Raw genomic sequence first — 13630 nt, 5'->3', positions numbered from 1 at the left:
TAATTATATATATTTTTTAAATCCCTGGTATCTAGTGGGCTTTCTACCCCCCGGGGGGCAGATTGGGGGCTACTGCCCCATCGGACCCCAGGGGGGCAGAAAGACTAAATGTTCCCATTTTAATATGGGGGAGCAAAGGCTCTTGCCCAAGGGGCCGCTCCCCTCTCCCTGGTGATCCCCAAGCAGGGATCCACTGGCCAACTTGAAAGCTACAGCAAGGACCGTCCACGACACCTGACCGGCTCTTCATGCTACAGCGGTGACAACTCACAAAGCTCTGCCTGCTCTTAACACTACAGCCACGACCACACACAGCGATATCCTTGCTCCTAGAAGCCTCCTCCACCTTGGCCAGACTTTGAAAAGGTAAAATTTTTAGCAGTTCTAGCCTGGTTTATGTATCCGACCCTTGCTGCTTCGTGGTCGGCCTGAAATTGTGACTTCCCCATAGCCCAGATGGACGAGAGGGCAGCTTTGTGCTTTTAGGAGCTATTTTCAATAAAAACTTTAAAATTGCATATCTTTGTTTCTACCGATGGATTTTTGTCATTCTGCAATCCTTTTATTTATTAAAATGTACTCTATTTTTCTAAATGAGTATAGGGACTTTTCTTGTGCTGTATTTCTCACATTATCACTGTTTGTGTACTGCATAAATACTTCCGACTTTGCCTCTAGGTTACACCTGACTGCTTTGTGCCAAGCTATTAGAGGCTAACCCCTTCCGTGAGGGGCGGTTTTCCCCACTGTGCTGGGGGTGGGGTACAGCGCCCCGGTGCTCATGACGAGGTCAGCTCGTCATGAGCTACGGCGCTCCGGTGCTCATGACGAGCTGAGCTTGTCATGTCCACGACCGTTCCAATGGAACGCTCAGCACAGCAGAGGAATCAGCCCAGCATGCGAGCGTTCCATGTAACGGGCGCGGTCATGACGAGCTCAGCTCGTCATGACATGAGCACCGGAGCGCCGTAGCTCATGACGAGCTGACCTCGTCATGAGCACTCAGGGAGTTAAGTACAGGTTAATTTTGTGATTTTTGCGGTTTAACTGACAAAGATTCTTTTTTGTAGCCTTAGTGTGGCTTCCATCCATCTAAACCAATAATCCTTTTTCTTGAAGCGGAATGTGAAGGAAGTGCAAGGGATACCATCAAAGGAACTGACACAAACCAGGATGACTTGTAGAGAGAAAGTCATCTGAGTTGCGATTTTGGGCAGCCAAGTCTTTATTCCTTTTCTGAACTTTATGTGGCTGTTAAAGATTGTTATTCCCTTTTGGATTTAGTTTCCATGTCTGGGCAATAATAATAATGGAGCTCCCACTGAGCAGTGTTTGGTGGAAATCCACGCAGGAGTCACGGAATCCCTATTCCTACTTGCCAGCGAGGGTGCTCAAGGGCTGAGCAACATTGGAGCAGTGGCAGATAGATATGTTACAAGGTTGTCCACCGTCGCCGATAAGGTTCGGGATTGTGATGGAACCTATGACAATGAGAAGAAGGGGAACTGATGGGAGGACACAAACGCTAGGGAGAAACCATATAATATTTTCATATGGAGCCGACTTGCTATTCCTTACAGAGCCAGAATGTAACCTGTCGCAGGCGATGGAAGAGCTTCTGCTCTTCTGAAAAGTCTCTGATTTAAAAGTAAAATGGAGAAAATCATGAGTCTTCCCACTAGGAAACCTGCAGGAGAGATGGCAAGCAAAACCAGATATAGTCCTACTCCTGTGGGAAATAGAGACGTTTAAATACCTGTGAATGCAGACACATCGGAAAGAAGATAAGATGTGTGGCCACCAACCTCAATTAAATAATTGCTGGCCCTTCGGTGAAAGGTGCCCTTCTCACCACTGGGAAGAGCTGCAATATCAAAAGAGTAACCCTCCCAACACTTCTTTTCTACAAAACAGGCAAAACAATATCTGAGACTGCTGGAAATCACTAGATATAGCGGGTTGAGATATAAAAGATGGATGGATATGTTCCATGCGCCAGATATATCACTGTGGCATCTCCCCAGATTTAGAGAGATAGCTTAGACATACAGCAGACGTCCGTGAACTGCAGCAGGTTTCAAAACAGTGGGGGATATGTGCTAGAACGAGAATCAGAGCACGTTTGCTGAAGTGAGGGAAATATTTGATATGGGGTAGGACATTTTTTGACTTACAGAGCAATGCAAAGGTCAGCAATATTGACCTGGGGACACAAAACAAATGTGCCTTCTAGGTCTGACTGTCTACAGTTCTTATTGATGCATAAGGTAATAACACAAACATATTAAACCAATATTATCACGCTAAACACGAAATGGGAGGTGAACTTGAGTAGGCAAATGTCAGATGACAGATTAGAAAAGACTTTGCAAACACAAAAAAAGTGTTCAGAAACATGCTTTAAATTTACACAATTTAATTACATATACCAATCCTACCTATCACTTGAAAAAATAGAGAAACTATAGGTATAAAATGTCCAGAGGCAATGTGTAACTGCACCCGCTGTGACGTGGCACAAGCTGAGGCTTGAATATGCTAAAGAGTGTCTTAGTTCCGGTCACGGCAAAGTAAACATGAATTACCCATCCAAGCTAGTGGTGTCATAGTGATAGATGCCAACGGTGAGCCTCATCTGAAACTTCAAGATTAACATCATGAAACCCAATTGGCTTTCATGTTCTGCACACATTTTTTGAGATAATGCTTGAAAACGTATGGATTTCCCAAACCCCAGGTAATGAACAGTTAATGAGAAGTCAGGAGTGATTTGCAATGGATGCATTAAAGGTTGGTAAATTTCACTAAGATAGACTTAAGGCAAAGGCCAGAAGGCCACCCAGATTCTCTCTCTAACAACATTGTACCATTAGCCCAATATACTTCTGTGCACATGTTCATAACAATAATAATAATGGTAATAATTGTAATACCTAGTATACATCCACACAAAGGAGATCTTATAACTCTTCTGTGACAGGAAAAATAAAGGAACATTCCTACACCCTGCCAAAGGATAATGGTCGTTTTTAAAATTAAATTGTCAATCGTTAAAATACTTCACTACCCTCACTGCCGGGAAGGAAGAAATAGAGGAAAATGATATTCACCATCTTCATTTTGAAACTTAATGATTTTATGGAGATATGTAATCTATTTATAGGTTTTATTGTGTTTAATAATAATCAAATATTAATAATAAATCAATTTATAAAGCGTCTGGTTACTTCAGCTGGTGTGTCCCCGTGCTAGGAGCTACCACGTAAAGATGGCTGAAAGGACCCAAGAACAGGGGCAATACGAACCTGAGACCTCAGAGCTGGAAGAGCCACGTGTTTAATCTTTTTCAAAACAATTTCCAGGAAGAGAAGTCCCACATAGAATAGTGGATTATCTCAGCTAGTCTGGGCGAAGGAAAAATACTGAAAGCAAACTTAACTTGTCATACTATCACTCAAGAAGAATCCTTGCTTGAGGAGCATTCCCCAGGCCCACACTACACCACCCAAAGGACCTAAATGCACTTTGCATACCACTTGAGCACACCCTCCCAAGCCCCACCCCCACCCTCACAGCTACATATAGAAAGTTTTGCCCGGTAAGGGCTCCGATTGCCCAGAAATGCCCTTGCAACCAATACCTATGAGAATACATATTTCTTTCTTTTGTGTTCAACTTTCAGTTTCCCTGAGTGTCCCATCAATGCTGGAAGCCCCTTTGCCAACACCCCCTGCTTAATTTGCAACAAGGCATATTTCACTTCCTTCTTCCAAATGGTCTTCCGAATGATATAATAGCTCCACTCAACAGAAGTTGCCATCAAATCACGGTGCCACCAATTCCATCTACAATTTCAGCATCTTTAAGGCAAATTTAAAGGGCCTTGACACTATTCCTACAGCTCCCCACCCCCAAGTAGATATAAACAACAAGCCAGCAGACACTTCACTCATTATGGTCTGTAGATTCCCCAGCGAAACTTCAGCAGGTACACCAAGCACTCAACTGAGACCCTCTCTATGCATTATTTAGCAACTTCACCTTCTCACCCAATTTCACCATGTAGCCATAGAGCTAGACTTAAATGCCTGCTTCCCTCTCATGGCAGTAGATAATTCCGGGCCAGGTTAGAATTTGGCTGAGAGGTACTCCATTGAAGTCACTGTCACCTGATTTAAGGCTGGGCAGGCCAACAATACGTGATAGACAGCCTACTCCAGCTTCTTTACCTACATACTCCTCAGACATTGTAAAGGGCCGTTCGAGGTAAGTCATGCAACCATTCAACCAATTTGAAGATGGTAGTCGGATGCGTTTTTGCTGTCCGTCACTGCAAGGCCGAACTTGGAAGGGAGGGACAGTTAAGAAAAAATTTCCCTACACTATGGGGGAAAAACCTCATGGTGTGAGGTCCATTATTTTTTAAAAATAAACTCCCCCATTTAGGAACATTTGGAATAGTTTGATGGTCACCCATCAGGCGTGAAGGTGCCATGTGTCAAACTTTTCCAACATGGATGGGAACCATAATTCCTGTCAATGTACAGAGAAGTCCACAGGGCCGGCAGGCGGAGCAAAGGTAGCGTAACGTCCTCCGCAACCCTACCTTTGCTTTACTCCATTCACCAAACCTTAAATCAGGCCCTTATTTATATGGCCCTCCAATTTGATGGTCCACTGACAGACTCCTGCCAGATAAGCCCTCCAGCTTCTCTTCCTCATTTCCCACTACTGCAGGCATTACATTTATCTTTGCACCAAGAGATTCATGCAAGGTGGAAATTAGGCCAGGATGAAATTTCAATTATGCCAGCATAATCAGCATAATTTTCGGCATTTTGTGTTATGCTTTTTGTGCGAAATTGAGCATCATGGCGTAACTGGTAGTCGGGTACAATATTCTATTGCATTAACACCAGAACAACACAAACTTACAGAACATGGGCAGCTCTTGTTCGTGGCAGTTGTGTTTTTGAGCCAGTTTTTTCGATTGAAGTGCTTCATCATGTCAATTTTGCACACAAGAATGCACTTTCCCCAAAAAAGCCCAAAATGCCAGATTTGCATTTCCTGTAATTCAGCGTACATTTGTCAAAATCTCACAATTACCAAATGGAAACTACTCAAATTTCACACGTGCCTAGTGGAAATAGAATTCAAGGGGGTCTGTTCACCTTCTATCAATTGTGGCCCACTATGGGCTTCCTTTGACAGATCATTCCTGCTTTCTCCTATTTTTTTCCCCCTTCAGTAACAATGACGTTTTATCTTCTTCTTTTCTTGCTCATCGACCCCAAACCAGAAGACCAGAACACAGACCACAGATCACCTTTACCGAAAGAACACAGTACTATGATCACTTTAAGGTGTCTCCAAAGCTTTTGAGATGATACCTGGAGCCACCAGAGCAGACACAACATGGCCCGTAAGAAGGTTGAGGTCCCCAGGGTAGTCATCTGTTGTGGGTGACTCTCCCGGGTGTAGAGGAAGCAGGTGATCGCTGGCCTATTGACTAGCATCCCCCCCCCCCCCACCCCCCAATCATGCCTGCAACCTCTGTGCTCGCCAATGGAGCAGCAACAATATAGCGACGGTTCTGCTTAGGTCACTGTACACTTTTTTTTCTCACATAAGGAGAAGACGTTGAGGAGAAGCACTACCCTCACTGTTAGCAGGAATTGGCCCATAACTTGTCTCTGTTGCAAGTACAGTGCGGGCCTGAAGTGGCCGCCTATGGGAAAACTGCCACCACCAACTCCATTGCATTGTCCTAATGGGCACAGATATACATCCCTCACATTAGTTAGTGTAGCAGTCTCTAGGATCCCAAAATTGCACACCCATGCAGAAAATTGGTAAGAGCACCAAAGAGACACAGCCATCTTCACATCCCACCAGTCCCGCACCCATGTAAACTATTTTCAACTCCATCATTTCTACATTACTGAATTTACTTCCACTCCTTTATTCTTGCTTTGTTTTCATGTCCCTCCCGACTAGCAGTGTTGGTTTATGTGCAAAGTCGAAGGAGGCTGAATAATTAATGAAACTTAAAATAATCGAGTACATTCTCATACCTGTAGGTTCTCAGGTAATACTTTCGGTCCCGGATGATGGCAGGAGATAGGCTCAACAGGTGAGTGTATAAGAGCCTTGATGCGTTCCAAATCTTTTTGGATGATACCTAAGAAGCATGTTATCAGTTAGAAAAAGATCAGTTAGAAAATGTACTAGAATTGAAGATTTGAAAAATGTACATGCCCTACTGTTTACAAAATGATTATAAACATTAAGAATTTAAAACTTGAAGTAGGTTTAATGTTTCTAACTGTTTTAAGCTTAATCCATTCAAGCTAGTATATTAACATATCAAAGTACATTCTGAACTATGTGTATTGGTTATGTCTGTAATCCACTGCGTGGCATTTTCACGTGTCAATTTTACCGACAAATTTATGTTATTTAGGGAATGTTGTACAGAAAGGTTTTGACAAGGCACCGCTGCAGTGGTAGTAATTCTGCTCATTTAAGACTTTCTCTATTAAAATCTAAGGTCAAGAATCTCAAGTTCTATTTTTTAGGTCTGGCCTGGAGACAACTTTAGAAGTTTGTCTGTCTCATGTTTAACACAAAAATCATATAAAAAAATATGTAAGCTGTACATGCATACATAGGTCCAGCCACCTTTATTCATTTGGTCTGTTCAAGTGTCATTCATATTATGCTAGAGCCAACAACAGCATACAGCAAAAGGTACTGAGCCAGCCCGCTTCATCCACTGAGTGTCTTGCACTAAGAGTGATAGCATTTAGCCTGATAACATGTGTAGAGAAACTATTAAGCAGTGAACTTAAGTGTCAGACCGGGTATGCCTGGGTTGCTGGGCCAATCCATGTTCCTCCTGTTTTCCATTTGTTTGTAAACATAAGTATATAAATAAAACAGCACGTGCATGCCAAGCACCGACCTGCTGACTTTGACAATACTTTCTGAGTTAGTTTACAGACTCTAAAGCGGTGCTTCATTTGAGCTGGTGGTTTCAGTGCTCGGCACCGGCACTTAATTATCAACATCAGCATTTATAACAGCCTACCAAACGGTGGTACTGTTTGTCTCAATTATAGATGAACACAACAACAGTTATTTATTAATTCAATACACATTAAAAATTTGTAATACCTGCCCAAGCTATTGTTATAGCTTTGGGAGCCGAAATAGTCTGAATTATCACACTTGGAGGGTGTGAAGGGTACCAGTTGTGTTGCTTCTGTCACTGGCAGCACTGGAAGTGGCAATCGGTGGTGCAAGCTGCAATGGCCTCCTGACGAGGGCCCAGCACTAATTTTTCTTTTACAAATTAAGCACTGCTCTAAAGGCATTATTCCAAGCTACACAGTCATATCTTTTCAGGTGAATGTTAGACTTTGTTTCCCAAATAGGCATTACAAGTGATGCACACATTTTGTACAGACCCCACATGTTCTCCACACACACATTTTGCCAGTTGGAACTTGTGAGAAGTTCAGAAAGTACTTTGATATGTTATATGTTCATGGTATATGCTGTCCACTAATTAAAGAGGGCACCTTGCACCAGTCCAAACAACCCTTATGGTGATTTAAGAAGCCAAAGATAACGTTAGAAAGCTATCCAAGTGGTAGCTATGGAGAGCAGCCTTCAGGCTTAGTCTTGAAGGAATGTTATGCAGCTTGTTTTACAAGAATGCAAACTTATAGTATTGGTTAAATGAAAGCAGATCCACACAGTAGTTATAAAACAATGTATTTATTAACATAACACTATCTAGTATGATACAGTATCTCCTAAACGGAGATAATCACAAAGCACACAATACTTAAGCACAACTCAAGTCAAGAAAGTGTTTAAAGGACGTAGAATCACTGGGACTCCAAGGAACCATACAAGGTGAGTAAGTAGGGACCCCACAGAGGACGGGTGCAGTGTGGGAACACGACCGCACGCTCCATACAATTCTATTGGAACGTTAAGGTTGATGTTTTGCCAGTGGACTTCGAAGAAACCCCATGGAAGATAGGAGGTTGGAGAGCCACTCCATCCGTGGATACTGAGGTACCCAAGTGTCCTATCCCAGGGAAGCTGGGTGCATAGGTCTGAAGTGGCGTCGGAAACCGTTGTCGCTCCCAATGGAAGACTTTGAAGAGTAGCCGCTGCTGGAAGGAAGAAAAGTGTCAGTTGGATCTCAAAGGTGTGTTCTTGTTGAAGAGTACCTGAAAACAGAGGGGACCGAGTCTGGGTCACTCAGGAGTGGCCAGGGGCTCGGTAGACGAATGCTCACCAATGCTGGGTGCTTCAGGTGCATTGATGGAGTCCTTGACTCTGTAGCTACAGGGGCCAGGAGATGTCAAGGATGACCAGTAGCTGAATACGAGCTGTTCCATGAAGGATGTCCAGTGCTGAGGGGTCGGTGTCCGGCAGGAGCACCAACAAGCCTAGGCAACGGCAACCCACGAAGAAGGTCAAATATGTTTACGGTTCAAACCAGCAAGGCCCAGGAGACTCACCAGAGCAAGGAATGTCAGGGCAGGCCTGGAGCAACCAGGAGAACCCAAGAAAAGCAAAGTTGACCCTCAAGTGGACTCACAGGCTGGAGCCACAGGAGTCGCGAGAGGACCTCGAGCGATTTCACCAAACAACAGCCCACGGAGCACTCGGTGCGAGGAGGCCAAAGTTCTTGATAGGAACTGGTGCCAGAGGTTCGGGCTATTCAGAGCCTAATGCACTAGTTCGGGAAACGCCAACAAGCATATGCACTTGCAAATATACGCGGTTCACAGGATTTCAGGTATTGCAGCCCCCACAAGGGATTCTGACCTCAAACTTGGTGAGAGGGCAGCTCGGATCTCAGGGGACATAGCAACCCACCTCCTGTGTTTCTGAAGCCTTCGGAGTCCATAGGAGCGCAAGGTCAGCAGACCGTAGAGGAGTGTTGCAGTGCCTGCGAATGCAGGGGAGCGACTCCTTCACTCCAAGGGAGGTATATTTGGTTGTTCTTGATTTTCCACAGTTCCTACATGGATCCTGTATGGTGCACAGGCACAGACGATGCTTCAGACTGAGAGGGAGAAGAAGTGAGGCCCAAATGAAGTCCAGCAAGGTCCAGAGTGTCCAGACGGTTGAAGTTCAGTGGTTTTTGGTTCAGAATCTTGTCCATGTCGAATCTAAGGACTCTTCCAGGGGAGGGACTGGACAGTGGGGAAGTTACTCCCATGTTGTTTGTTCAGTTTCGCGCCAGAGCGGGAGCCAATGTCTCCCAGGCCTGGTTTGAACTCGACTATGCACAGGGACACCAAATGTGCCCCTCATGCAGACTTTCAGTCGCTGGCAAGCACACCCACCCAGCCAGCCCTAATACACTAAATCCTGTCTGGGAGGTGGTCACACCTCCCTGTGACAGGATGCCTATTGTTCTGCCTTCCCCTGCTCGAGCTTGGCTCAGCAGCAGGATGGCAGAAATGTGTCTCTGGTGGGCAGCAACCATTTTGTGCTGTCCGGGACTAGAAGGCTGGTACCGGGAACACCAGGACCTCATGAAGCTGGCTTCTGAGGTTTGGAATCATGACTCCCACACTGGTTACCGGTGTGGGGGTATGACTCCAACATGTTTGACACCAAGGTCGATAGTATTTTTTTCGCCGTTTTTGAGTTAGTCATCACGCGGTCACATAATGCCACTCTATATGTCGTAAAGGGCTGCTTCACTGACAACCCGGGAGAATGGACTCCGTAGGCTGCAGGGGTGTCCTGCTCATGCAGTGGCACCCTCTCATTTAGAACCAAGCTCCCTGCTTTCAGGATTGTTAAGGGCTGCTATAGGGGTGACTTGTAGGTTTTAAGTGCAGTGGCCCTTAGATATAGTAAACATATATCTCAAGTAAGTGGTGCATATCCCTACTTACACAGGCTGCAATGGCAGGCCTGCAGTTCCATTTTGCATGGACTCTCATGGGTGGCATAATGCATGCTCCAGCCCTTGGGAGGCCTCTGGGGTACCTATGCCCTGGGTACATGTGTACCATATACTAGGCACTGACAAGGGTACCCCAGTATCCAATCTGGAGTGTACCTAAGTACATGGCCTAACAGGTTAGGGAGAAAGCAGATAGACAGGGGTCATGATTAGCAGGATCCCAGTCAGACGATTCAAAAATCAGCTTAGTACCAGGCAAAAAGTGGGGGTGCACATGCAGAAGGATCCTACCTTCCTACAGAACTCAGCTACATTTGTGGTGAAAAAAAGATTAAGTTTGGCAGCTAGGAACCGATGAATATCAAAGAAAACATTGTTTACAAAGATTTCACCCTATTCTGACTTGCAAACCCCATAATGTGAATGTAACACAGCACGAGGAAAAAACTGCATGCAATAGAATTTCTTTCCTGGGTAGTATTACTTCTTGATATTACCTATTAACTTTTTAATGAGTCTCTTTTTTCCGGTTAAATTACTAATAATTAATACTTGTGAAACATCTAAGAACTTAGCTAATATACATCTGGTTTAATTTGCACATCATTGTTTCAAGGCAGTGTATACAGGCAAAAAGGCATAAGGCTCTTTTTGCATCTGAATAGACATTAGGTGAATCAGTCAGTCACAATATCTTTATTTCGGCGAAGTGCCATAAAAGAGACAAATTGAAGGTAAAATGCATTCTACATAATATCAAATTCCATTTAAATCCACGGTAAGTCAGAATAAAAATAGTAATAAAATATTTACATGAGAAGTTTTGCCCTTCTACACCACATGCGATACAAAAACCTAGAGATTGCATAAACAATGGGCAAATCAGTGTTTGTTTTTAAAAGTCTATATACTTCCAAACATCGACGAGAGCCCAGGTTCCTTCATAAATTAATCAGCTCATACTGCCGTATTATACAGTAACCCTCACAGAAGAACAGCACATGTATGTCAGTCTCTTCTTTGGCAGTACATTCAGGACAACCCTTTTCCAGACCTTTTGTCCATTTATTTGTCACAGCATGGAGCGGGAGACATCCATGTCGAAACTGCAGGAAGAGTTTCCTAGCAAGAGTTGGTTGAATCACATCAAGCACAGATTCCATGGCATATGTACATTTAACCTCCAGAAAGGAAGATGTCCTGGTACCAACCCCGGGGCCTGTGTACAAATTCCTCAGGTGCACATCCCAATATCTTCCAATCAGTTTCTTACGTGTGATTCTAAAACAATTAGTACTCAGACTTTCCCAAAGATCACCATAGCCTAAAGCGAACAAAGTTTGTTTAATATAGGCTATCCACGGATAGCTCCCACTCCCAGGTAAACTAAGAATCTCGATTAACTCTTTTTTAAATATGGCTAGTTCAGGAGTTGTCCATATCCTTCGCCAATAGAGGAGAGGCCTACAACCAACCTCATGAGTGATAGGTCTGACGCCAAGATCTAGGCGCAGTGGGGTTAAAGGAGTGCTTAGTGGGATCCCAACTATTTGCCTGAGAAACTTGTTCTCGGTAGTCATAATCGAGTTGATGTTGAAATGGCCCCATAACTCCGCACCATAAAGAGTAGCACTTCTTAACTGTGTTTTGTAAATTTCTAGCACACGACTTAGAGGTTTGTGGTGCGTATTTCTAAAGAATTTAGCCAGTCCCCCTGAAGTTTGAGTTAATTTAAGGTTTGCCTTAGTTAACTGAGGTCCCCAGAACAACTTTTCGTTCAAAGTAACCCCCAGATACTCAAATACCTGAACTCTTTCTAAAGGAACTCCATTCAAGTGGGGGCCAGGATGGGTGGATCTACGGGGATTGAAGACCATATACTTCGTTTTTTGGACATTGATCTCCAAGCCCCGGTCCTTACAAAAATTTAGAAATCCATCCAAAATTCTTTGTAGCCCCATAGGGGCAGCCGCTGGGGTCTTGCGCGAGCAGCTCCAGGTGTCAGCGCTCGCGGCTCCAGCCCAAAGTCGGCTAGTGTCCGTTCAGGGGAGAACGCTCTCAGAGTGCCATATATCAGCCACAGGGCACATAGGGGACCGCCTCAGCATCCACTGCCTCCGCTGATCCAGGCTCAGGCGCGGGCTCCGCCCTCAGCAATCCAGACATCCGGCATTAGGTGAATCAAACGTATAATGTCTGAGCAGAGATCTCTTGACTCCAATTTGAAGATTTAGGCTTAGTGGACATTTACATGGCAGACTGCACTTACTACTTCTGCCAACCTGTTTGGGAGGAATGTGGTGTATTAGATGGTATGGCTGTGGAGCCTTACTGTGGAATACCCTTGCAAAAACTGTCTTGGGTCCAGTCAGGTTCATTTGACCAATCGTAAGCGCAAACCTGGGTTGCTATGACTTAGAGCAGCAAAGATTGAACAAAGAAACTTAGTGTAAAGCATTTAACAGTACCAAACAATACAATAAGAAAGCTACAACCCATGAAATAATTACAACACCAATTTATAAAAATAGATATTTTTATGATGTTTTAGAGTCCTTGATGGACAAAATACATTGGAGTGTTCCAGAGATAAAGATGATTAAAGGTTTTAAAACATTTTAAGTGAACGGCAAACAAGAATTGGTCGATCAAAAGGTTACATTTGGCTTGTCTCAAATGTTCAAGTCAGTTTTAGGCAGGTCAGACTTTAACCACTCAAAAAGACTGTGGCCACAGGCAGTGGCGGCTTCTCTGCAGTGGTGGAGGAGCATTGCCCCACTGCGTGGATGAGAGCCAGTAAATGAAAAATAAAACAATGTCATTGTTTTATTTTTCATTCTCCGGTTCTGAGCCAGCTTGCAAAGGGAGGGGGGGCATGGGGAGGAGGAGTGCTATGTGCACTCCTTAAGTGCACACATGTGTTTGGCCGTCCGTCCCTGGCCGTCCAAAACATACATGTGCACTTAGGTTTCTCCAGCCCGGCTGCAATGAGCAGCCGGGCTGGCGAAACACCACAGACTCCCTGGTCTAAGCAGGGCCTCTTTCCTGCCTGCTCAGACAAAACCCTGCACTGCTCTCCCATGAGAGCAGCGTGGGGATTGCATGGAGTCCATGACATAGCCCCATTGCTTGCTGGGACCAGGAAGGACTATGCTGAGTGTGACACAGGATGCAGGAGGCAGCTCCAGGTAAGTTTTTCCATTAATCCATATTTTGTTATAACCCCCGCGTGTGCTTCCCCTCCCGTGCGCCCCCTCCTCCCGCCCCTCCACCTATTTATTGTGGTAGTCGCGACTGGCTACAGGGCAAGGCCAATAGAACAACTAAACAAGATGTTCTCAATATTCATTTTCCAACTGTGGTCAGCTCTGGCAGAAGAAGATTAAGGGATTGATTTAGATCTTAGTGGACAGGTTACATAGGATCTAATGGGATTTAGATTTTGGCAGACGGGATATCTGTCACCGCTGTGATGGCTAACCCATCCACTAAGATCTAAATCAGGACCTAAATCCCAGTGAGACATTTATTTAAGAAACTTTATTGGCTGAAGAACTATCAACAATGAATCCACTAACCATGGTGGTATTGGACATCTGTCGTCACTATAAAACCAGACTTTGTGATTATTATGGAATGTTTGTGTCTAGGAGAGCAAACTCAAGTTAGACCAAGAATATG

The 13630-nt window shown here is 44.4% G+C and overlaps 1 protein-coding gene across 2 annotated transcripts in view; it reads right to left on the bottom strand.

Moving 5' to 3' along the window:
- The window catches only part of RAPGEF3 (Rap guanine nucleotide exchange factor 3), a 1135646-nt gene that overhangs the window by 820994 nt on the left and 301022 nt on the right, over window positions 1-13630 (bottom strand). For both annotated transcript variants that reach the window (XM_078688545.1, XM_078688554.1), the window contains exon 4: window positions 6078-6184. In XM_078688545.1, the coding sequence (XP_078544671.1) occupies window positions 6078-6184 (107 nt within the window). The remainder of the gene's footprint in view (window positions 1-6077; window positions 6185-13630) is intronic.

Source organism: Lissotriton helveticus, chromosome 1_1, assembly GCF_964261635.1.
Source record: "Lissotriton helveticus chromosome 1_1, aLisHel1.1, whole genome shotgun sequence".
Taxonomy (NCBI): Eukaryota; Metazoa; Chordata; class Amphibia; order Caudata; family Salamandridae; genus Lissotriton; species Lissotriton helveticus.
The sequence above is the reverse complement of the archived record's forward strand: the minus strand, read 5'-3'. Positions and strand labels throughout refer to the sequence as shown.